This window comes from Oncorhynchus mykiss, chromosome 11 (assembly GCF_013265735.2).
Source record: "Oncorhynchus mykiss isolate Arlee chromosome 11, USDA_OmykA_1.1, whole genome shotgun sequence".
NCBI classification, from domain to species: Eukaryota; Metazoa; Chordata; class Actinopteri; order Salmoniformes; family Salmonidae; genus Oncorhynchus; species Oncorhynchus mykiss.
In genome coordinates, this window is record NC_048575.1 from 60,251,206 (window position 1) to 60,276,399 (window position 25,194).

Genomic DNA, 25,194 nt, shown 5'->3' on the forward strand with positions numbered 1-25,194 from the left:
ATTCCAGCACATATACCGGCTTGTTTTCCCAGGAAGTTGATGATGTGTATTTACAAGAGGTTCATAGCTAGCTAAGCAGCGCTTTAGCTACTTAATGTATCTTTAGTCTACAAACGATAGTGGTTACTTAGAGACTGATACTTTTATTTAACATTTTCACGTAGCTTGTTTGATTTCTAGTCAATAATGGTGTAATGAGGTGAGTACGCTGGTGAAGATGCTTTGCTAGCTAGCTAGCAGCTGTCAGTGCCATTTTTGCAGTACGTGCCTGGCTTGTCGAAAATACTGCCAGTAGCTAGCTATGTATCCTGTGTATTGGGTGATTATATTTAGCCATATAGCTAATTAGGCTTACTAGTTTTGTATGGGTTATTTAGTTACTCAATTTAACACTTAAGCTCTACGTTAGCTAAAGACTGCCTCCGCAGTTTTTAGTTTGACATGTACAAAACTGCCAGCTGTCAAAATGAAACGACCATAAATTCTGTGTGAAAACTGCCTCTGATTCTGCCTCTCTCCTACACAGCTGTTCCTCGGCTAGCCTAACTCGAATAGATGGGGGACGTGTCACTTGAGAATGGAGGATACTATCATCAGTGATGATGGCTTCATTAACGGTGTGGTGGCGTTACACAAGTGGCCATCTCCTTGGCGGATGGGGACCGCTGCTCTGCCTGTTCCTGGGCTCTCTGGTGGCGCTGTTGATGCCAATGGTGGGGGTGGAGGACCAATGCTGTATCACTCTAAAGGGGATTGCTCAGTTGCACTGCCAGCTATGGGGTAAAACTCATCGCCCCACTGTCCAGTCCACCAGCCTCACTGTCCCCTTTACAGCCCTAGACCTCCTGCCCCTTAGGGCCAAGCCCAGTATAGGTAAGCGAAGTTCTCATGAAATATATACTTCTGGTTGTAAGACTCTAAATCAACTGTCGGTGGTAGAGCACTGTTCAAAATGAAAATACAGCGTTCAGTTAATAGAGAGAATTCATTTCCAGAGTGTGTTAAGGGTGGGAGGATAATACCCTCCATACTCTTGGGTTCATGAGTCATATTTACAAGTACAAATATGAAATCACCTTTTTGATTGGGTTAATACATGTATTGGACAGCACAGCCTAGTTATGCAATGTATTTGGTGTGTGCTGATTGCAGAGACCCAGCTGGAGGCCAAGGCAGCGCTGCAACAGGCTGTAGAGATGAAGAAGCAGGGGAAGAGAGAGAAGGCCCACAAGCTGTTGGTGCATGCACTCAACATGAACCCAGACTTTGTGGAAGCTCTGACGGAGCTGGGGACCATTCTGGAAGAGAAGGACGTTGTCCAGGCGGACCATCTGTATACCAAGGCCCTGGCCATCTCACCATGCAACGAGAGGGCCCTGGTGAGCCGTGACCGCACACTCCCCCTGGTGGAGGAGATCGACCAACGCCACTTTGGGGTTATCGACAGCAAAGTACGCAGGCTGATGTCCATCCCCAAGGGTAACTCTGCTCTTAGACGTGTCATGGAGGAAACGTACTACCACCACATCTACCACACAGTGGCCATAGAAGGCAACACACTCACTCTGTCTGAGATCCGCCATATAATTGAGACTCGCTATGCCGTGCCCGGCAAGAGCCTGCAGGAGCAGAACGAGGTCATTGGTGTGGACGCGGCCATGAAGTACATAAACACCACGCTGCTGTCCCGAGCTGGGGCCATCACCGTCAATGACATCCTGGAGATCCACCGGCGCGTGCTGGGCTATGCAGACCCTGTGGAGGGTGGGCGGCTGCGTACCAGCCAGGTGTTTGTAGGCCACCACATCCCACCCCACCCACAGGACCTGGAGCGCCACATGCAGGACCTGGTGCAGTGGCTCAACTCAGAGGAGGCCCTGCAGCTGCATCCCGTGGAGTATGCAGCACTCGCCCACTATAAGCTGGTGTACGTGCACCCCTTTGTGGATGGGAACGGACGCACATCACGGCTGCTAATGAACCTGGTGCTCATGCAGGCACGCTACCCACCCATCACCATCCGCAAAGAGCAAAGGTCCGAGTACTACGCCGTTCTGGACACAGCCAACGAAGGTGACGTCCGCCCCTTCATCCGCTTCATAGCCAAATGCACAGAGATCACCCTGGATACCCTGCTGATCGCCACCACTGAGCACCCTGTGGGGCTGCCTGGCACCAGCCACCACCAAGCCTGTCCAAACTGCAAACAAACCATACCTGTCCACAACAGTGAGAGGGGACGGGAGTGAGCTGGGCACATGACTGTTTGGATTTAATTCATTAATTAATTTGGGGTTAATCCTGCTTTAAGTGTAAAGATATGTCAGTTGATATACATATTACTAATAGCAGCCCTGTGTCAAAATGATAGCATGACCTTGCAATTTCCCAGTAGAAATGTGCATCTTTACATAAAACAAATATTCTCATGGTTTAAGATTTCCTCATACCTGGTAGAGGTGCAGGTTAGTGGAGGCTGCTGAGGGGAGGGACAGCTCATAATAATAGCATCAAACCATGTGTTTGATACCATTCCACTCCATCCATTATCATGAGCCCGTCCTCCCCAATCAAGGTGCCACCTACCTCCTGTGGTGCAGGTGTTTGAACTAATTATGCTGAGTTGTGATCTAGAAAAGCAATCTACAGCTGAAAATGTGTTATCATAAAGGGTCATGAATTTGTTGACTCAAATGGGGCTGTTTTATACTCTTGGCCATGCTACTTATTGTTTTTAGTGCCGTTTCTAAAGGACATTTAGGCCTAAACTGCATTTCACCCATCTATTGTCAGTAGTTTTTTGAGTAAACTCATAACTGAAGGTGTTACAAATTGGGTAATACAGTATGTGTACATGTCTGAGTTGTGATTCTGATTATTGGTCCGTCTTATCCATGGGGGAGAAACATCTAAAGGTTGGGTGTTGTAATGTAGCTTATCCAACTGGGTCATACAGTCTTTCACTGAAACACTCATGTATTTGAGTTGATTTACTACAAAATAAACGTATTATCTGTTGAATGTGACTTAGTGTAAAAACCTCAAACATTATTTGAATTGTTTTAATAAACTTTAGGCCAAAACAGCAACAAACCACAAGATGGCAATTTTACAACATCCAAATAAGTAGTAAATAAAATCACAGAAAAAGACAACGTACAATCTCAGAAAGTTGCATTGATAATTTAGTTAAAACCCACTAGTTTACATTTGTTCTAATAAAATAAACACCATGACAACATTTTAAAATGACCACACCCCCCATATTTTTGTATTGGACGAAACAGAAAGCGACTTCTAAAGATCAAACATTTGTAGTCTCTAACTAGATTAGGCCAGGGTTTCCCAAACCCGGTCCTGGGGCCCCCCTGGGTGCACATTTTGTTTTTTCCCCCTAGCACTATACAGCTGATTCAAAGCTTGAATTGGTTATTGAATCTTCTGTGTAGTGCTAGAGAGAAAACAAATGTGCACCGGGGGGGTAGGATGAAGTTTGGGAAACCCTGGATTAGGCCACTGTGGTGATAGAACATTGATAGATATAACAAATGTATTACAAAACTATGGTCAACCACGGAGTCTGAACACACATTTGACGTTCCCCACTCATCCAAACAGGATTGATTTGAAAGGAAAAGGAGACAGTTCTGAATTAAGTATAAACCTGCATTCCCATGATGTTATCACATACTGAACATATATTGTAGGGCAGATTTGATGGAGGGCTCTTGCAATCAAACAGCTGCATAGATTTTTCTTCCAACAACAGTTGATTCACTTGTGGACAGTACTCATTACAATACTAGGATGACAGATTTTCCAAACTGTCAGTTCTCCATTCCCTACCCATCTCAAGACTTCCACAGATGGTTAAGGTATTTAATAAACTAACTTACCTGGAAGTAAATTGGAAACAATCTAAGGAAAATATGACATACAATGTACAACAAAAATGTCCTCCAATCATTTCAGGTAAGACAGCCTAAACATGATAAGCAAACAAAATGGGGCGCTGGGTTAATGACATGCACACGACTACCTGTTAAATTATAGTGCCAGCAATAAACCTTTTAACAGCTATAGATGAAGGATAAAGGATTTTAACAGCTATAGATGATACATGCCTTTCCTTTTTTGTTTCCTATGAACAGAGACTTTTGAAAACTACATTGTAAATGTGAGCACAGAACAGGTAAGGAATTAGTACATCTGCAAATAAATTATTTGTACAACTGCCGTTTAAGGTAATATTCTGTAAAGCGAAGCATTAGTCTTTCACTGTTTGGGAACAAATATCGTTGCATGTTAGCTGCCCTGTAAGGGACGCAAAAGATTTTAGTGGCATGTTGACATTGAAGATACCTTAGAGGAAAGATTCACCCATTCTAAATGTTATTGCTTTTGTGCATCTGATGCAAAATGCATCATACCGGCTGTATTTCTGCCTGCTTGAATGGCGCATAGCTCAGATAAACATGAAATTACACCAGGATTTGATAGAATATCACTCTAGATACACAAAAAAGATATTCAAAATGTGTGAAACTTAAACACAAATAGGGGGAAATTATTTTCATTGTTGTAATACATAATCTATAACACATCTCAAATGTCAAGCTCTTGCATATACTTTTTTAAAAACAACAAGAAACATAATTCACAAGCTGGGTTGTTTTAGCAGTTAACAAAAAAAAATACTAAACTCAGAACCCTTTTCTCAATTCAGAAAAAAATTATTTACACGTTATGTCTTCTATAAAAACACCTTTTCCAATCTAAAAAAAAGCAAGCCGAAATTGGTCACTCACACTTTTTCAAAAGGAATATGAATCAATCATTGTTCAAAAGGAATATCAATCAATCATTGTTCAAAACGATGGTAATATGGAGTTTGGGGCCAGTCGAAGGAGCCAGGGAGATTAAGGCTTTCTCACAAAAAGTGACAAGGAGTATGAGGCCATGGGAGTGATTAAAGGGGAGTCAAACAGCACAAGATCTGCCATTTCTTCTCAAGGACCCAAGAAGGCTTTCCATACAAAAGGCAGTCATTTGATTTACTTTCGTTTTTCCATAATTTTCACTTTCTGAGAAGCATTTTGGCAAAGTCTGAATTGGACATGGGCTTGGCCTGTGCTTCAAACCCAGCGTCTCCGGATGCACCCCCTGTGGGTTTAGGTGCAGTCCCATTTTCTGCTTTACTTTCTGATCCAGTCTGCCGATGTAGGGAACGAGGGATTAGTGAGAGTTGGGTTCGCCCTTTTCCCCTCCTGAAAAGGAAAACCAATGGAATCAAAGCTCTCATTCACATGTATATATTTTTTCTGTGAACATGTGAGAATAGCCCGATTTAAAAGGCAGCTTATGTTTAATGAGTTGGAGAAACATAGCTAATCGGATATTTGTAATGAGTACTTTCATCAGGGTAACTAACATCTTTCCTTGTTAGAAGAGTATTATTACTAGTGTTGGAAACTTACGATCCATAGACCATAGCCCGGGGCATCATGGCTCCCATGGGCCTGCTGAAGTCAGGCTTGTCGGCTGCATTTCTGCGAGGTGGGTTGCTAATGGCAACAGAGAGTGTGTGTTCCTGTAGTACCGTGCCATCCAACTTCAGCACGGCCTGAGAGGCCTGAGCCTCATCTTCAAACTCCACGTACGCCAGACCCTGCAGAGACACGCCACAGCAGCACATTATAGCAGCAACTCACATGAGCGCTATCCATTTTACGTATAAGTCAATGGAGCTTCTACATGTATGATTCAAATGATCCGTTTGGATTTTTACAAAGATTACACATAACAAATATAAGTTACTAACTTATTACTCAACTGGAGAGCTCAAGAGCAAATTAATACTCTAAACCTAACATCTGGATGGAGAAAAATACTTAGCCTCCCAGCCCTGTACAGACCAACCGGCCAGCCCTGTACAGACCAACCGCCCAGCCCTGTACAGACCAACCGGCCAGCCCTGTACAGACCAACCGCCCAGCCCTGTACAGACCAACCGCCCAGCCCTGTACAGACCAACCGCCCAGCCCTGTACAGACCAACCGCCCAGCCCTGTACAGACCAACCTCCCAGCCCTGTACAGACCAACCTCCCAGCCCTGTACAGACCAACCTCCCAGAGTTATGCCTCCTAACCTTGGGTTTGCCTGAGCGGTTGGTGACCAGGCGGATGTCTTTGATGGTGCCTTGATCCTTGCACAGCTCCTCCAGCTGCTCCTTGGTGCAGGAAAAGGGCAGGCCCGAGATAAAGATCTTGTGTTTCTCTAGGTTTGTGTTGTACTTAAACACCTAGAGGAAGAGACATGAAAAGAGTAACTCACTATCTATATGGTGAAACCACCAATCCATTCATCCACCCCTAAATCAAAACAAACATACTGAACAAAAATATAAAAAAACGCAACAGCCAACAATTTCAAAGGTTTTACTGAGTCACAGTTCATATAAGGAAATCAGTCAATTGAAATAAATTCATTATGCCCTAATCTATTGATTTCACATGACTGGGAATACAGATATGCATATGTTGGTCACAGATACCTTTAAAAAAAAGTTAGGGGCGTAGATCAGAAAACCAGTCAGTATCTGGTGACCACCTTTTATTTTATTTCACCTTTATTTAGCCAGGTAGGCAAGTTGAGAACAAGTTCTCATTTACAATTGCGACCTGGCCAAGATAAAGCAAAGCAGTTTGACACATACAACGACACAGAGTTACACATGGAGTAAAACAAACATACAGTCAATAATACAGTATAAACAAGTCTATATACGATGTGAGCAAATGAGGTGAGATAAGGGAGGTAAAGGCAAAAAGGCCATGGTGGCAAAGTAGATACAATATAGCAAGTAAAACACTGGAATGGTAGATTTGCAATGGGAGAATGTGCAAAGTAGAACTAAAAATAATGGGGGTGCAAAGGAGCAAAATAAATTAATTAATTAAATCAATACAGTAAGGAAAGAGGTAGTTCTTTGGGCTAAATTATAGGTGGGCTATGTACAGGTGCAGTAATCTGTGAGCTGCTCTGACAGTTGGTGCTTAAAGCTAGTGAGGGAGATAAGTGTTTCCAGTTTCAGAGATTTTTGTAGTTCGTTCCAGTCATTGGCAGCAGAGGACTGGAAGGAGAGGCGGCCAAAGAAAGAATTGGTTTTGGGGGTGACTAGAGAGATATACCTGCTGGAGCGTGTGCTACAGGTGGGAGATGACATGGAGCCAGTGGGTTTGGCGACGAGTATGAAGCGAGGGCCAGCCAACGAAAGCGTACAGGTCGCAATGGTGGGTAGTATATGGGGCTTTGGTGACAAAACGGATTGCACTGTGATAGACTGCATCCAATTTGTTGAGTAGGGTATTGGAGGCTATTTTGTAAATGACATCGCCAAAGTCGAGGATTGGTAGGATGGTCAGTTTTACAAGGGTATGTTTGGCTGCATGAGTGAAGGATGCTTTGTTGCGAAATAGGAAGCCAATTCTAGATTTAACTTTGGATTGGAGATGTTTGATATGGGTCTGGAAGGAGAGTTTACAGTCTAACCAGACACCTAAGTATTTGTAGTTGTCCACGTATTCTAAGTCGGAGCCGTCCAGAGTAGTAATGTTGGACAGGCGGGTAGGTACAGGTAGCGATCGGTTGAAGAGCATGCATTTAGTTTTACTTGTATTTAAGAGCAATTGGAGGCCACGGAAGGAGAGTTGTATGGCATTGAAGCTTGCCTGGAGGGTTGTTAACACAGTATCCAAAGGGCCAGAAGTATACAGAATGGTGTCGTCTGCGTAGAGGTGGATCAGAGACTCACCAGCAGCAAGAGCGACCTCATTGATGTATACAGAGAAGAGAGTCGGTCCAAGAATTGAACCCTGTGGCACCCCCATAGAGACTGCCAGAGGTCCGGACAGCAGACCCTCCGATTTGACACACTGAACTCTATCAGAGAAGTAGTTGGTGAACCAGGCGAGGCAATCATTTGAGAAACCAAGGCTGTCGAGTCTGCCGATGAGGATGTGGTGATTGACAGAGTCGAAAGCCTTTTGCCTCATGCAGGGCAACATCTCCTTTGCAAAGAGTTGATCAGGCTGTTGATTGTGGCCTGTGGAATGTTGTCCCACTCCTCTTCAATGGCTGTGCGAAGTTGCTGGATATTGTCGGGAACTGGAACATGCTGTCATACACGTCGATCCAGAGCATCCCAAACATGCTTGGTGAGTATGCAGGCCATGAAGACCTGGGACATTTTCAGATTCCAGGAATTATGTACAGATCCTTGCGACATGGGTCCGTGCATTATCATGCTGAAACATGAGGTGATGGCAGATGAATGGCACGACAATGGGCCTCAGGATCTTCACACAGTATCTCTGTGCATTCAAACTGCCATCAATAAACTTAAATTGCTTTCGTTGTCCATAGCTTATGCCTGCCCATATCATAAACCCACCATGAAGCACTCTGTTCACAACGTTGACATCAGCAAACAGCTCGCTCACACGACGCCATACACATGGTCTGCGGTTATGAGGCCGGTTGGACGTACTGCCAAATTCTCTAAAATGTTGGAGGTGGCTTAAGGAAGAAAAATTAACATTAAATTATCTAGCAACAGCTTTTGGACATTCCTGCATTTGGCATGCTGACTGCACGCTCCCTCAAAACTTGAGATATCTATGGTACTGTGTTGTGTGACAAAACTGCACATTTTAGAGTGGAACAAGGTGCACCTGTTTAATCAGCTTCTTGCTATGCCACACCTGTCAGGTGGATGGATTATCTGAACTAATTTGTGCACAACATTTTAGAGAAATAAGCATGTGTATGGAACATTTCTAGGATCTTATTTCAGCTCATGAAACATGGAATCAACACTTTACATGTTGCGTTTATATTTTTTGTTCAGTGTAGATTGGTCTCACCTTAAAATCAGGGTTCTTGTTTTTATCCACACAAGGCGATACGAACATTGGCCTGCCATCGACCTCACGCCGGTCCATCTTCAGGGCCTCGGGCACGGACGTCTTGCCCTCAAACTGTACGTAGCAGTACCCTCTGAAGCCCTTGGCAGCATAGACGGGGCGCACCGACTGGACAGGACCACAGGGCTCAAACAACTCCTTCAGTCTCTTCTCTGGATCCTCCATGTTGAAGGCCAGGTTGCTGATAAACACACTGCAGTCATCCTTGCGTTGTTCGGGGTTGTCTTCCTGGGTCTTCCGTACGGTGGCTGGTGCCATCTGTTGGCCCCTCTTAGCACCAGGGGGTTCCTGTCTGCGGCAAGGGGGGGCTCTCCTCCCAAACAGTCCACTCTCTGTCTCCATGTACTCCTCAGCACCTCCTCCCCTGAAGCTGCCCTGGTTGCCCTCCCCTCGGTGCCTCTTTGGAGGTTGCTCTGTTGCACAAAAGATAAATTGAGTGTAAGGCCCTGCGATAGACTGGTGTCCTGTCCAGGGGGTGCACTTGTACATAAAGCTGCCTCACACTACAAAATCAGGAGATAGCTCATAGGGCAGGAGCCTGTTCTGGCTCAAGGCTACTTACTTACTGTTGCACAGAGGTGACACAAAGCTTTAGCAAACACACAGGATGACTTTTATACTTGCCATTTTGTTAGCATAAGTGGAGACCAAGCAATAACATTCCTATGTAAAAAATTATTAAAGGGAAAAAAAATTGTAGGATCGTCATGTCATCTCCCCTTACCCGATTCCTGATGTCTCCCCTTACCCGATTCCTGATGTCTCCCCTTACCCGATTCCTGATGTCTCCCCTTACCCGATTCCTGATGTCTCCCCTTACCCGATTCCTGATGTCTCTCCTTACCCGATTCCTGATGTCTCTCCTTACCCGATTCCTGATGTCTCTCCTTACCCGATTCCTGATGTCTCTCCTTACCCGATTCCTCCCCCCACTCATTCTCGTTATCCTCATCCTCTGCCTTCCGCTTCTCCCCAGGCCCGCTGCCTTTCTGTCCCTTCTTTTGGTTCTTCTTGTCTGCCTTGGCCCTCCGCCGCTGTTCAGTCTTCTCCTCCTCCTGTCGGACCAGATGAGCCTCTTTCTCTGCCACCTGAGAGAGGGACTGGGATGAAGTTATGAACAAGACAGCACAGAAACAGACAGCTGCACAAGCAAAGCTGTGTTTTTTCCTTTCAATTCTGTCATAAAAAAATCTACAACTGTTGCTCTCCAATGTAAAAAAAACAATAAAATCCCATTCCATCCTCCCCTGCCCAGTATAATCAACGTTCTATGTTCACAGGCCTAACTAGCAGCAGTGTTGTGAGTGTTGCGGGGTCAGCTTACCTTGGCCCTCTGCTCGTTGACTCTGTTCAGCCTCGTCTCAGTCTTCTGCACCGCTGCATCCCAGTCCTCCAGAGACCCTGGTGGCGACACAACAAACTGCACTGAAACTCACTTTACTCTCAATTCAGTGTTGTTTTCTACAAATCAGCCAATCAATATCCCCAACTGACACCTGTCCACTTATTCATGGCTTTTCTATCAAAAAAAAAAAAGACTCACCCTCAACCCTCTCAAAGGTGAGCAGGACCTCACACACATGCTCAGGGTAGTCGGAGGTACACTGGACGGCCCTGTGGAGGGCTTTTCTGCAGTGAAGAGCATCTCCGTACGACCTGCAAAGAGTCAAACCATATCACAACCACCATCAGATTTGTCATAGATACATATCTCTCGAGCCATCAAATCAACAGTTCACAGGTGACCACTAAATAGTGGCCTCACTGACCTCTCCAGGTTATAGTGGCCTCACCAGGTTATAGTGGCCTCACTGACCTCTCCAGGTTATAGTGGCCTCACCAGGTTATAGTGGCCTCACTGACCTCTCCAGGTTATAGTGGCCTCACTGACCTCTCCAGGTTATAGTGGCCTCTCCAGGTTATAGTGGCCTCACTGACCTCTCCAGGTTATAGTGGCCTCTCCAGGTTATAGTGGCCTCACTGACCTCTCCAGGTTATAGTGGCCTCACTGACCTCTCCAGGTTATAGTGGCCTCACTGACCTCTCCAGGTTATAGTGGCCTCACTGACCTCTCCAGGTTATAGTGGCCTCACTGACCTCTCCAGGTTATAGTGGCCTCACTGACCTCTCCAGGTTATAGTGGCCTCACTGACCTCTCCAGGTTATAGTGGCCTCACTGACCTCTCCAGGTTATAGTGGCCTCACTGACCTCTCCAGGTTATAGTGGCCTCACTGACCTCTCCAGGTTATAGTGGCCTCACTGACCTCTCCAGGTTATAGTGGCCTCACTGACCTCTCCAGGTTATAGTGGCCTCACTGACCTCTCCAGGTTATAGTACTCCAGCCACATGTTGGCGAATTTGGCATTCCCTTTTGTCATGATGCTGTCCCACAGTTCTCTAGCTTTCTGAATGTTCTTACAATGCAGGGCCTGGTCAGAGAGAGGAGGGAGAAAATGGTATACAATCACATTTTAAATTGTATAGATGCAATTTTTGCACTGACTTGTATCTGCAATGAAAGAAGCAAGTGAACAAGTCAAGTTTGTCATGATCGTCACCCTTACCTCTATCTTTGCCCAGACCTGCATGATGGTACAGGAAGGGTCTCCACTTTCACTAAATCCTAGACAGGAGTAATACACCGTAGTGAGTCTCCAACACAAACACACAAGGACCAAGATGAAGAGTACTGTACACAGGTCGCAGGTCCACTTACTCTCTTCCACGTCCTGTTTCATATAGTCTAGAGAACGGGTGAAGGCTGCCCGCAGCTCCTCCAGCTCTCTGCTCGACTCTGGAAAATAAACACCATTATCAATAGAGGACGTCATTCATCCATACATTCATCCATACATTTGACTTTCTCCACACCACAAATATGATCTTATTACTTATGTTACTTTGCATTACCCAATGTTAAGGTGCTTTCACCTTTGCTGAAATCGACACGCCGCCTCAGGTAATCGAGGTACGCTTCCCAGATATTAACATAATCTGTAGCTTGTATGAATCCGGCATTCAGGGCCTTTTCAAAAACGTCTGTGGAGGGGTAAAAAAAATAGATGGTCTTTCATGATTCCCCAGTCCCAGTACCAATAATAGGGGCAATACAACATCTTTAACCAAGTTCACCCCTTTTCATTGAAACATACAGTATATCACAAAAGTGAGTACACCCCTCACATTTTTGTAAATATTTGAGTATATCTTTTCATGTGACAACACTGAAAAAATTACACTTTGCTACAATGTAAAGTAGTGAGTGTACAGCTTGTATAACAGTGTAAATTAGCTTTCCCCTCAAAATAACTCAACACACAGCCATTAATGTCTAAACCGCTGGCAACAAAAGTGAATACACCCCTAAGTGAAAATGTCCAAATTGGTCCCAATTAGCCATTTTCCCTCCCTGGTGTCATGTGACTCGTTAGTGTTACAAGGTCTCAGGTGTGAATGGGGAGCAGGTGTGTTAAATTTGGTGTCATCGCTCTCACACTCCCTCATACTGACTGGTCACTGGAAGTTCAACATGACACCTCATGGTAAAGAACTCACTGAAAAAAAGAATTGTTGATCTACATAAAGATGGCCTGGGCTATAAGAAGATTGCCAAGACCCTGAAACTGAGCTGCAGCACGGTGGCCAAGACCATACAGCGGTTTAACTGGTTTTTACTGGATCCATGTGTTCTGATGAGACCAAGATAAACGTATTTGGTTCAGATGGTGTCAAGCGTGTGTGGCGGCAACCAGGTGAGGAGTACAAAGACACGTGTGTCTTGCCTACAGTCAAGCATGGTGGTGGGAGTGTCATGGTCTGGGGCTGCATGAGTGCTGCCGGCACTGGGGAGCTACAGTTCATTGAGGGAACCATGAATGCCAACATGTACTGTGACATACTGAAGCAGAGCATGAGATCCCCTCCCTTTGGAGACTGGGCCGCAGGGCAGTATTCCAACATGATAACGACCCCAAACACACCTCCAAGACAACCACTGCCATGCTAAAGAAGCTGAGGGTGATGGACTGGCCAAGCATGTCTCCAGACCTAAACCCTATTGAGCATCTGTGGGGCATCCTCAAACGGAAGGTGGAGGAGTGCATGGTCTCTAACATCCACCAGCTCTGTGATGTCGTCATGGAGGAGTGGAAGAGGACTCCAGTGGCAACCTGTGAAGCTCTGGTGAACTCCATGCCCAAGAGGGTTAAGGCAGTGCTGCCATCGGTTTAGACATTAATGGCTGTGTGTTGTTATTTTGAGGGGACAGCAAATTTACACTGTTATACAAGCTGTACACTCACTACTTTACATTGTAGCAAAGTGTCATTTCTTCAGTGTTGTCACATGAAAAGATATACTCAAATATTTACAAAAATGATTTGCAAAAATGTGAGGGGTGTACTCACTTTTGTGATATACTGTACATTTAATTCTTGTTTAAAATCTCCTTGTTTACGTCCACACCATACATGACACATATGAGTGCTACCTCCATAACTCACCTGTGGTCCAGTGCTTACCTGAGATAGTGTGGTGGTCAGCCCCATGCCTCTCCAGGGCAAGCAGGTAGTTCTTCCACAGGCCCATGGTCCAGGGGCAGTTCCTGACCGCACGGTCGTGAGAGGACAGGACCAGGTCTTTGATTTTTAGTTGACGATCCTGAGGCAACAGCAAAAGACTTGATAATAAAACAATCCAACAATCAATCACAACCCACATTGACAAGGTACTCAAAAACGGTGAATCTACAGTCATTTCTACCTGCGTGATAAATTACTTCATTGCTAGAAAGGTGAACCTGTAGGATAGCGTTCAATTCCCATCATAACGCTGCACAAGGAATATTATACTGCCCAACACCATTGGGCAAAGTCATAATTTGATTCATGTGTGGAAGCAAATAATGCAGTTAAATCGCATCTCCATCAATTTAATCATTTCCTTTAGTATATGCAGAAGGCCAAAACGTGGCTTTTAAAAAGAGCCTAATGGATCACAGGTTTGGAACAACAAGATTAAACTTTTGTTTCTTCACCAAACTGGTGAAACGGCCAGGCTCTGATGAATTACTGGATGTTGTCCGTGTTTAAGGTTGCGATCTCAGCATCTTATTACCATCCCATTAAAGCAATTAAAAGGCCATGAATAAATTTCAGGAGCTGCAGGAGAGAGCGAGAGACGGCTGGCTGCGAGTAATTAAAATGAGCCCAGTGCAGCACGTCACCCTGTGCAGTGGAGGGGGGGTTGACACTCACCAGGTACTTGGTGTACTTGGCCCACATGTCTGGTACCAGGCAGTTCTCTGCCAGTGCCCGCTCAAAGATGATCTGGATCCGTGCCGGGTCACCCTCCTTTTGCTCATAGTCAATATAGGTCTGATATTCTGCTAGCTTGGGTGGCTCGGCTGCCATCTGAAACACAAACGTTGGCATGTTAAAGGCATTGAGCAGATGACCATGTCTAGCATACAGACTCGCAATGATTTCAGAGGTACACGTAGGAAAAAGCAATCAATTTGCTTAAGCACATAATGCTTAAAATGACAAAACGTTCCTACTAATCTACTGCTACTTTCTAGGCAGTGCAATCAGAATTGAATGCTTCAAATCCATTGAAAATTCTTCCAAAACAAACAACATGGTACAAAATGACCAGGGTAGAATACAATCTAGGTAAGCACCAAAGTCTCCTCATAAGGCTTGCTCTTCTCCATCTGTTGCAGGGCCCTCTTGTACTTCTGGGAGACTGTATCAGACACCCCCTGGTCAGACCACTCCTCATACTCTGCATATGTTCCTTCCATGTCTGTAAAACAGCAGTTATCATTAGGAGAAACATTTTTCACATTCTAAGTGTGGCTTAAAATGAAGGTGATTATATAAAAAAAGCATCTTGTGCATTTATTACAGTAAATTAAAAGGGAGGAACACCAAAAGGTTAAAATCTCATTCAGAAGGATATTGGCTTTTGACATTTTAAGTGTCCCCTCATTTTAGCAATAACACACAGCCATGTAAATGCTTCAGCCTGTTTTCTTTTTCTATGTGCCATTATCTTGTGGAGGTAGAAAACAGTGACTGACAGGCTGTAGATAAGGAGGGATTATACACTGAGCGTTGGCACCATGGTTGGCACAGGTCATAGAAGCGAGAGATGGGTTTAGCCATTCCAGAAATGCCTCCGGTGGCCTTTCAGCCAGACCTGAAAAAAGGCAGCAGACAATGCCAGACCATCTGGCTATCTCTTGGCGAGTCCTGCGCTTGGATGAAAGGCTGGTCAGGGACCACATTACTGGGCCTGGTGAGAATGAGTGCTTTCTCTGTAAACCGCTATTGAGTCTTTGAAAGGCAACATAGTAAGAGAAAGCAACTCTCCTAGTGGCTGGTGACTTTAATGCAGGAAAACAAATCAATTTTACCTATTTTCTACCAGCATGTCGCCTGTGCAACTGGGGGGGACAACTGAGCTTAAGGCTAGAGCTGCCGCTTTCAAGGAGCGGGACACTAACCCAGACGCTTATAAGAAATCCCTCTACGCCCTCCGATGAACCATCAAACAAGCAAAGCATAAATACAGGACTAACATCTAATCCTACTACACCAGCTCTGATGCTCATTGGATGTGGCAGGGCTTGCAAACTATCACGGTTTACAAAGGGAAACCCAGCTATGAGCTGCCCAGGGACACAAGCCTACCAGATGAGCTAAATGTCTTCCATGCTCGCGTCGAGGCAAGCAACACTGCCTCGAAGCTCTCCGTGGCCAATGTGAGTAAGACCTTTAAAACAGGTTAACATTCAAGGCCAGACGGATTACCAGGACGCGTACTCACAATCATCCCAGACCTACTCCAATTTGCATACCCCTCCAACAGATGACATAATCCCTATTGCAGGCCACACTGTCCTTTCCCAATTGGACAAAAGGAACTAGGGTTGTCCCGACTAAAAATGTTTTCCTATTTATAGACACACCCTATGTGTTTAAATAAAATCATCTTGTCTGAAGCTTTAAGTACAATGTGATTAATAAATTCACACAAATGACTCAAGAGGGAGCCAGAGATCAAGATAGCCTAACCAGAAGAAAAAAACCTGTGGACGAACCACCTCCTCCCACTGCTGCTGGCCTTCGCAGATTGTGCCATTATGCTCCTGAAATTGCCTGGCTACACCAGGTGTTGGCAACCTTTTCAATTTGGAGCAGTGGTGGGAAAAGTACTCAATTGTCAAACTTGAGGAAAAGTAAAGATGACTCAAGTAAAATGACTCAAGTAAAAGTCACAGTAAAATACTACTTGATTAAAAGTCTAAAAGTAATTGGTTTTAAATACACTTAAGTATCAAAAGTAAATGTAAGTGCTAAAATGTACTTACAGTGCCTTTGGAAAGTATTCAGACCCCTCGACTTTTTCCACATTTTGTTACGTTACAGCCTTGTTCTAAAATGGATTAAATAGTTTTTTTGCAACTCATCAATCTACACACAATACCCCATAATGACAAAGCAAAATCAGGTTAATAATTTTCAGCTAATTTATTAATTTTTTAAATGAAATTTACATAAGTATTCAGACCCTTTACTCAGTACCTTGTAGAAGCACATTTTGCAGCCTCGAGTCTTCTTGGGTACAAGCTTGGCACACCTGTATTTGGGGAGTTTCTCCCATTCTTCTCTGCTGCCACCACCATGCTTCCCCGTGGGATTGTGCCAGGTTTCCTCCAGACGTGGCGCTTGGCATTCAGGCCAAAGAGTTCAACCTTGGTTTTATCAGACCAGAGAATCTCATGGTCTGAGAGTCTTTAAGTGCCTTTTGGCAAACTCTAAGCGGGCTGTCATGTTCCTTTTACTGAGGAGTGGCTTCCGTCTGGACACGCTACCATAAAGGCCTGATTGGTGGAGTGCTGCAGAGATGGTTGTCCTTCTGGAAGTTTCTCCTATCTCCAGAGAGGAATTGTAGAGCTCTGTCAGAGTGACCATTGGGTTCTTGGTCACCTCCCTGACCAAGGCCCTTCTCCCCCAACTGTTCAGTTTGGCCAGGCGGCCAGCTCTAGGAAGAGTCTTGGTGGTTCCAAACGTATTCAATTTAAGAATGATGGAGGCAACTGTGTTCTTGGGGACCTTCAATACTGAAGAAATGTTTTGGTACCCTTCCCCAGATCTGTGCCTCGACACAATCCTGTCTCTGAGCTCCACGGGGAATTATTTCGACCTCATGGCTTGGTTTTTGCTCTGACATATACTGTCAACTGTGGGACCTTATATAGACAGGTGTGTGCCTTTCCAAATTATGCCCAATCAATTGAATATACCACAGATGGACTCCAATCAAGTTGTAGAAACATCTCAAGGATGATCAATGGAAACAAGATGCACCTGAGCGCAATTTCATGTCTCATAGCAAAGGGTCTGAATAGTTATGTAAATAAGGGGTATTGTGTGTATGGGGTATTTTGAGTAGATTGCTGAGGAAATGTTTTTATTTAATCCCTTTCAGAATAAGGCTGTAATGTAACAAAATGTGGAAAAAGTCAAGGGGTCTGAATACATTCCAAAGGCACTGTAAGTATCAAAACCCTTATATTATGCAAGCCAGACAGCACCGTCTTCCTTGTTTTTTTAAATTATGGATAGCTTGTGGCACACTCCAACATAATTTACAAACGGAGCATTTGTGTTTAGTGAATCCACCTGATCAGGTAGTAGGGATGACCAGGGAAGTTCTCTTGATAAGTGTGTGAATTGGACCATTTTCTTGTCCTTTGTATTTTATTTTATTTCACCTTTATTTAACCAGGTAAGCTAGTTGAGAAAAGGTTCTCATTTACAACTGCGACCTGGCCAAGATAAAGCAAAGCAGTGTGACACAAACAACAGAGTTACACATGGAATAAACAAGCATACAGTCAATAACACAATAGGAAAGAAAGTCGATATACAGTGTGTGCAAATGGCGTGAGGAGGTAAGGCAATAAATATGCCACAGTAGCGAAGTAATTACAATTTAGCAAATTAACACTGGAGTAATAGATGAGCAGATGATGATGTGCAAGTAGAAATACTGGTGTGCAAAAAAGCAGAAAGGTAAATAAAACAATATGGGAATGAGGTAGGTAGGTAGATTGGTTGGGCTATTTACAGATGGGCTATGTACAGCTGCAGTGATCGGTTCGCTGCTCAGATAGCTGATGTTTGAAGTTATATTTCCCTCACTAAGTCTCCACCTTCAGCGATTTTTGCAATTTGTTTCAGTCATTGGCAGCAGAGAACTGGAAGGAAAGGCGGCCAAAGCAGGTGTTGGCTTTGGGGATGACCAGTGAGATATACCTGCTGGAGCGCGTGCAACGGGTGGGTGTTGTTATCGTGACCAGTGAGCTGAGATAAGGCGGAGCTTTACCTAGCATCGACTTATAGATGACCTGGAGCCAGTGGGTCTGGCGACGAATATGTAGCGAGGGCCAGCCGACTAGAGCATACAGGACGCAGTGGTGAGTGGTATAAGGGGCTTTGGTAACAAAACGGATGGCATTGTGATACACTGCATCCAGTTTGCTGAGTAGAGTATTGGAAGCTATTTTGTAAATGACATTGCCGAAGTCAAGGATCGGTAGGATAGTCAGTTTTACGAGGGTATGTTTGGCGGCGTGAGTGAACGAGGATTTGTTGCGAAATAGGAAGCCGATTCTAGATTTAATTTTGGATTGGAGATGTTTAATATGAGTCTGGAAGGAGAGTTTACAGTCTAGCCAGACACCTAGGTATTTGTAGTTGTCCACATACTCTAAGTTAGAACCGCTCAGAGTAGTGATGCTGGTCGGGCGGGCAGGTGCGGACAGCAAACGGTTGAAAAGCATGCATTTGGTTTTACTAGCGTTTAAGAGCAGTTCAAGGGCACAGAAGGAGAGTTGTATGGCATTGAAGCTCGTTTGGAGGTTAGTTAACAAGGTGTACAAGAAGGGCCAGATGTATACCAAATGGTGTTGTCTGCATAGAGGTGGATCAGGGAATCACCAGCAGCAAGAGCGACATCGTTGATATATACACAGAGAAAAGAGTCGGCCCGAGAATTGAACCCTGTGGTACCCCCATAGAGACTGCCAGAGGTCCGGACAACAGGCCCTCCGATTTGACCCACTGAACTCTATCAGAGAAGTAGTTGAAGAACCAGGCGAGGCATTTGAGAAACCAAGGCTGTTGAGTTTGCCGATGAGAATACGGTGATTGACAGAGTCGAAAGCCTTGGCCAGGTCAATGAATACAGCTGCACAGTAATGTCTCTTATCGATGGCGGTCATGATATCGTTTAGTACCTTGAGTGTGGCTGAGGTGCACCGTGACCAGCTTGGAAACGGGATTGCACAGCGGAGAAGGTACGGTGGGATTCGAAATTGTCAGTGATCTGTTTATTAACTTGGCTTTTGAAGACTTTAGAGGCAGGGCAGGATGGATATAGGTCTATAACAATTTGGGTCTAGAGTGTCACCCCCTTTGAAGAGGGGGATGACCGCGGCAGCTTTCCAATCTTTAGGGATCTTGGACGATATGAAAGACACGTTGAACAGACTGGTAATAGGGGTTGCAACAATGGAGGCGGATAATTTTAGAAAGAGGCTCCAGATTGTCTAGCCCAGCTGATTTGTACGGGTCCAGGTTTTGCAGCTCTTTCAGAACATCTGCTATCTGGATTTGGGTGAAGTAGAAGCTGGGGAGGCTTGGGCAAGTAGCTGTGGGGGGTGCGGAGCTGTTTGCCGGGGTTAGGGTAGCCAGGAGGAAAGCATGGAGAAATGCTTATTGAAATTCCCGATTATCGTGGATTTATCGGTGGTGACAGTGTTAGCCTCAGTGCAGTGGGCAGCTGGGAGGAGGTCATCTCTTATTCTCCATGGACTGCTATGGTCCTGCTAGGCATTCGATATGTAACAAGTGCTTTTGGGTGTCAAGGGAAACTGTATAGAGTAAAAAGTACATTATTTTCTTTAGGAATTTACTGAAGTAAAAGTTCTCAAAAATATAAATAGCAGAGTAAAGTACAGATAACAAAAAAATACAACTTAAGTAGAACTTAGAAGTATTTTTACTTCCTTAACACCACTGATTTGGAGTGCCAAATTAACATTTCTACCGATCTCCGTGCCCGTTATGATTTTCATATGTACATTTTCGTGGAAGTTTCATTTCTTTAATAATAAAGTTGGCGTATCTCAAAATCATTCATGTAATTAATACAATTATATCTAAATTAAAATTACACAAATCTAAAATGAACTTCCATTGCCAACTATGTAAAAATAGCCTACATAAAGGCAACAAATAAAAACATTGCAGCCTGCAGGTAAAAAATATCCTGATAAAAATAAAGCACATTGGCTACGCATGGCCTGTCTGCAAGGAACTTCAAACATTGCATCAACTATCAACTTGGTCCAGCCAAAAGCTTGTGCTAACAAACTTGCAACATTGTATAAATATTCTGGACCCTAAGAGTTTCCCGTGCCAGTAAACTCCAGACAGACATAACTGTAGGCTATTTGAGGAAGGGATAAGAAGTAAATCAGATAGGCCTATTTTATGACGTTTCTACTGTATCAGAGCATGACATTTTTTCCCTTTCATGACAAGTGGTTACCGAAAAGGAGAGTGCTATAAAGATTTTTCAAATAGGCTACATTGAGGAACGATTTCAACTAAAATTTTGAATGCATTAACATAAATTACAGTAACCAAACAAACATTGTAGATTAGAAATTATGGGAATTAAATGGTACAAGTACTACTGGTAATACTGGTGTCATCCGCGTCCTCCGCAATGGATTAGTCCATTGAGACAGGCATCAATCAAGACGTGCCATAAAACATTATTGGTAGACCAATAACCTATCGAACAAACAATCGACCAGTCAACTAAATGGGGTCAGCCCTAAAAGAAACACGTGAGAATGCTGTTCATTGACTACAGCTCAGCGTTCAACACCATAGTGCCCTCCATGCTTATCACTAAGCTAAGGTTCCTGGGACTGAACACCTGCCTCTGCAACTGGATCCTGGACTTCCTGATGGGCCCGACTCCAACACCACCATTAATTTTGCCAACGACACAACAGTAGTGGGCCTGATCACCGACAACAATGAGACACCCTATAGAGAGAAGGTCAGAGACCTGGCAGTCTGGTGCCAGGACAATAACCTCTCCCTCAACGTCAGTGAGACAAAGGAGCTGATTGTGAACTACAGGAAACAGAGGGCCGAGCACACCCCCATTTACATCGACGAGGCTGTAGTGGAGTAGGTTGATAGCTTCAAGTTCCTCGGTGTCCACATAACTAAGGATCTATCGTGATCCAAACAGACCAGCACAGTCATGAAGAGGGCACGAAAACTGGTGGCTAAAAAGATTTGGCATGGGCCATCAGATCCTCAAAAGTTCTACAACTGCACCATCGAGAGCATTTTGACCGGCTGCATCACCACTTGGTATGGCAACTGCTTGGCATCAGACCGCAAGGCTCTACAGAAGTTAGTGCGTACGGCCCAGTACATCACTGGGGCCAAACTCCCTGCCATCCAGGACCTCTATACCAGGCAGTGTCAGAGGAAGGCCCAAAAATTGTCAAAGACTCCAGCCACAGACTGTTCTCTCTGCTATTGCACGGCAAGCAATACCAATGCACCAAGTCTGGAACAAACAGGACCCTGGACAGCTTCTAACCCAAGTCATATGACTTCTAAACAGCTAATCGGAATACCTGCATTGACCCTTTGTTGCCACACTGGACTCTGCCCACACAATCACACACATAAAATGCACACGCATACTGACGCCACACACACCTTTTACACTCACCACATATGCTGCTGCTAGTAACTTTACCCCTACCTATATGTACAGTACATAGCTACCTCAATTGCCTCATACCTCTGCACATCGACTCGGTACTGGTACTCATTGTATATAGCAATGTTATTTTCTACTCCCTATATATAGCCATGTTATTGTTACTCAATGTGTGAGTTTTCATTTTTAGATTGTTGATCTTATCTTTAAAATCTGCATGGTTGGAAAAGGACCTGTAAGTAAGCATTTCGCTGATAGTAAGCATTTCGCTGTTAGTTTACACCTGTTGTCTATGAAGCATGTGACCAATCAAATTTGATTTGACATTGCACTGGCTCTCCACGACTTGGTCCTGAAAAGGTCATTGCGATGGGTACCTCCCAAGTGTGCCATAATAGCCTCTCAAGGACATGTTGTTCCATCCAACCAAATCCCTCCCCCCTACCCTCTACAGCATCCCCTCCAGAATGGAGCAGGGAGAACCTTACCCATTAAGGGGATGGCCAGCTGGCGGCGGAAAAGAGTGTGGATGCGTTCGAGCTGAGCGTTCAGAAGCTCCTGCTGCTCGCAGGTGGGGACGCTGCCAGGAGGAGGCTGAACAAAAAGAAGAGATAGAAAACAGACAATATCCAGCAAAGAGCCTAGTTTGTGTAATATCAGATTGCGTTCAATCATGCTTTTTCAACATTTCTGCCCAATACTGAAAATATAAGGAAAATCTACCATCATTAATTTAGCAGATGGTCTTATACAAAACACCAAGAAATATAGACATGCAGAGATATAGAAGAATGAGCAGCATGTTGCAGCTACTAGAGATCATTATTCTTCAGGGGCGCTCACCTGAACAGTTGCCAGTATGACGTTCTCAAACTCCCTGTAGGCCTCCCACAGAGTCGCCCCCTTGGTCATGTGCAGCCCCACGGCTGTCAGGGCTCTCTCGAAGATGGACCTCACCTTCTCCATCCCACCAGGCAGTCCCATGCCCCCGATAGAGTACTGGGCATACTCCAGCCAGATTTCAGGGCCTGAAGGCCACACAAGAAATTCAATGTTTACTTTACAATAACATCACATTACATATAATCGTAACACAATCCAATAAGTAGGGACAGAACTCACAGATATAATCTTTCACAGCCATCTCAAAGAGCTCGTAGACTTTCTCCCGGTTCTGCTCCTCCTCGGTTAGGCGGATCTCATCCTTGAGCCAGTCCAGCCATATCTCTGCAAGAAAGGACAAGTCAGATTTGTATACAGTTCACAATAACATTCAGTATGTTTACATCAATGAAACCATCACTTTTCACAGTAATGATGAAACAGTAAACCTTGTTTCAAATTACTGAATCATCATCATACATAAGACTTCTTCACACCAATTAATCACAAAAGAAGCAGCAGACGTTGCAACAAGTATTATATTTAATCTAGTCTACCACAAAGCACATCAGCTCAATCATAAAAGTGGCAAAGCATAAAGTCTGCTGCATCTCCAGAGGCCATCAGACACCAACCTTCAGTCAGTGGGAAGAGCTCACTCATCTTCTGCCTTGCCTTACGCAGTGGAGGCAGTTCCCCCTCCTGCCTCAGGAGTTTTATGAGGTCCAAATGACAGTTGTAGTCAAAAGCATTGATGGACAGCTGAAAGTCACAGAGAAAGCATAGAAGAGGAGTCAGACCAACAACCTTGTGTGTGTGTTTACATATGTTTTTGATTAGCAAACAAATATAATATGTAAGTGAACCAAATACTGTAATGAGTATTGCTTGTGAAATCAACCAGATAGCTTGACTGTTAAATGTTGTTGCTGACTGGCTGGCTGGCTACCTACCTACCTTTCTCAACTGCAGCCCGCCGAAAGGGCGCGTGTTCAGTTTGTAATACAACTGCAAGCACGTTGGCTGGTATTCTTTTCACACGTATTATAGAATTGTGGCTGGGTAACATGCTAGTTGACTGGATAGTTACATAATGAGGCATCAGCTAATAGCTAGCAAACTATTAGCATGCGAGCTAACGTTAGCTAAGTAGCTAGCTAGCTTTCTTTGCAGTACAAGCGGTGCAAGTCTGCAAACAAGCCAACTTGTTTGTGATGTGTTGTTTGCTTTTAAATCAATGTAACAAACAACGCTGTTAGCTGGTTGACATCAAACGTTATAAATGGCTAGCTGTAACTGTGGATTAAAATAGCTAGCTAGGTTTCCATTCATTTCTCAAACAGTTAGCTTAGCTAACGTACCTGCTCCTCCAAACGCTGAATTTCGGCTTCATTCTCTTTATCATCTTCTGACGAATCGTCTTCTTCATCGTCGGAATTTTCGATTCCCATACCCTCCTCTTCATCTGAATCCATTTCTCTCTCCATCCCTGCCTCTTCCTCCATCTCTTGCAACTGCGTCTCTTCTGCGTTCCCCGTTGCTGCCATGTTGGAACTATGTCTGCCTGGTAACAGCAGTGAGCGCTGTCCAAGGTAGAGCCTGGCAGGCAAACCCACCCCCTGATTCTACTATGCTAAATTCGAAACGTCACGTAATATGTTACCTACATGGCAAGAACACAACCAAATAACTATGTATTAATATTACTTGGACAATAACAGCTATAACCACCATATATTGCATTTGCTAAGATTCCTCCTGAAAAGAGCGGATACCGAATATCCCAGCAATTAAAGAGAGACTCCTGTAAGGAGTCTATTTTAATGGCCGACGTCCCTGTGCATGCTGTGTAATGATGAGAAGCACATAAGCAGCCTATTGTACTGTTATGCACTTCGTCGTACATATGTGAGTAAAAAACAAAGTGGGAAATGTAGACCTATTTGTTCCTATACGTGTCAGAAGTAATTGATTCCTGTTTATATGCTAATGCGGCAAAATGCTACGTTACATTATTGTGCAGATGAGACTTAATAGACATGTTGCAATTGATCAGAATTTGTTATTTTGAATGCACAAAAAAGTTGTTGTTTGGGGCCACAGCATACTGCCAAAAATATTTGAAACAGCAGACAACCGCCTTTTCTTCTCGAACCCCAAAAAAGTCGAAACTGTCATGTGTTTGTGACGTATTCCATTACGCTTCTTCTTTGGTTTTTATGACGGTCCACAAACAAATATAGGTGCATGCTGCCACCTACAGTGTTGGCTGTATAACAGCCTACAATTCTCTAGATGAAGTATGAATTAATAACACTATGAAAAAAAAAAAAAATCCTACAAACTAACCCTGCACCCATTAAAACCTAAACACTATTCCAGTACTTTGGCCCTATCTGATCAAAGACTACAGTACGAAGATAGGCAGAAACTTCCCTCTTTGAGGAAGATAAAGTGCAATCGACACGGCCAGCTACCAAGGACTGTGGGGTCT

The 25,194-nt window shown here is 44.3% G+C and overlaps 2 protein-coding genes across 5 annotated transcripts; one reads left to right on the forward strand and one right to left on the reverse strand.

Annotated features, from left to right (window-relative positions):
- ficd (FIC domain protein adenylyltransferase) lies at positions 1–3,878 on the forward strand. The gene is made up of 3 exons (XM_021621679.2): positions 1–199; positions 527–873; positions 1,153–3,878. Exons 2-3 carry the CDS (start codon positions 600–602, stop codon positions 2,247–2,249), a joined length of 1,371 nt encoding a protein of 456 aa, XP_021477354.1. The 5' UTR covers positions 1–199; positions 527–599; the 3' UTR covers positions 2,250–3,878.
- Positions 3,168–24,802, reverse strand: LOC110536111 (spliceosome associated factor 3, U4/U6 recycling protein). 4 transcript variants are annotated; one of them, XM_021621676.2, is made up of 19 exons: positions 24,062–24,802; positions 23,336–23,462; positions 22,941–23,045; positions 22,662–22,846; positions 22,307–22,412; positions 14,668–14,792; positions 14,243–14,398; positions 13,508–13,646; positions 11,919–12,026; positions 11,704–11,781; positions 11,552–11,610; positions 11,307–11,416; positions 10,529–10,641; positions 10,310–10,386; positions 9,902–10,085; positions 8,926–9,398; positions 6,150–6,302; positions 5,478–5,668; positions 3,168–5,267 (listed from the first exon to the last, which is right to left on the reverse strand). In XM_021621676.2, exons 1-19 carry the CDS (start codon positions 24,245–24,247, stop codon positions 5,078–5,080), a joined length of 2,865 nt encoding a protein of 954 aa, XP_021477351.2. In that variant the 5' UTR covers positions 24,248–24,802; the 3' UTR covers positions 3,168–5,077. The 4 variants fall into 4 exon arrangements, with proteins under 4 accessions (XP_021477351.2, XP_021477349.2, XP_021477353.2 ...); XM_021621674.2 differs by having other exon boundaries at positions 11,898–12,026; XM_021621678.2 differs by having other exon boundaries at positions 9,902–10,073; positions 24,062–24,799.
- Positions 24,803–25,194: the final 392 nt, after the last annotated feature.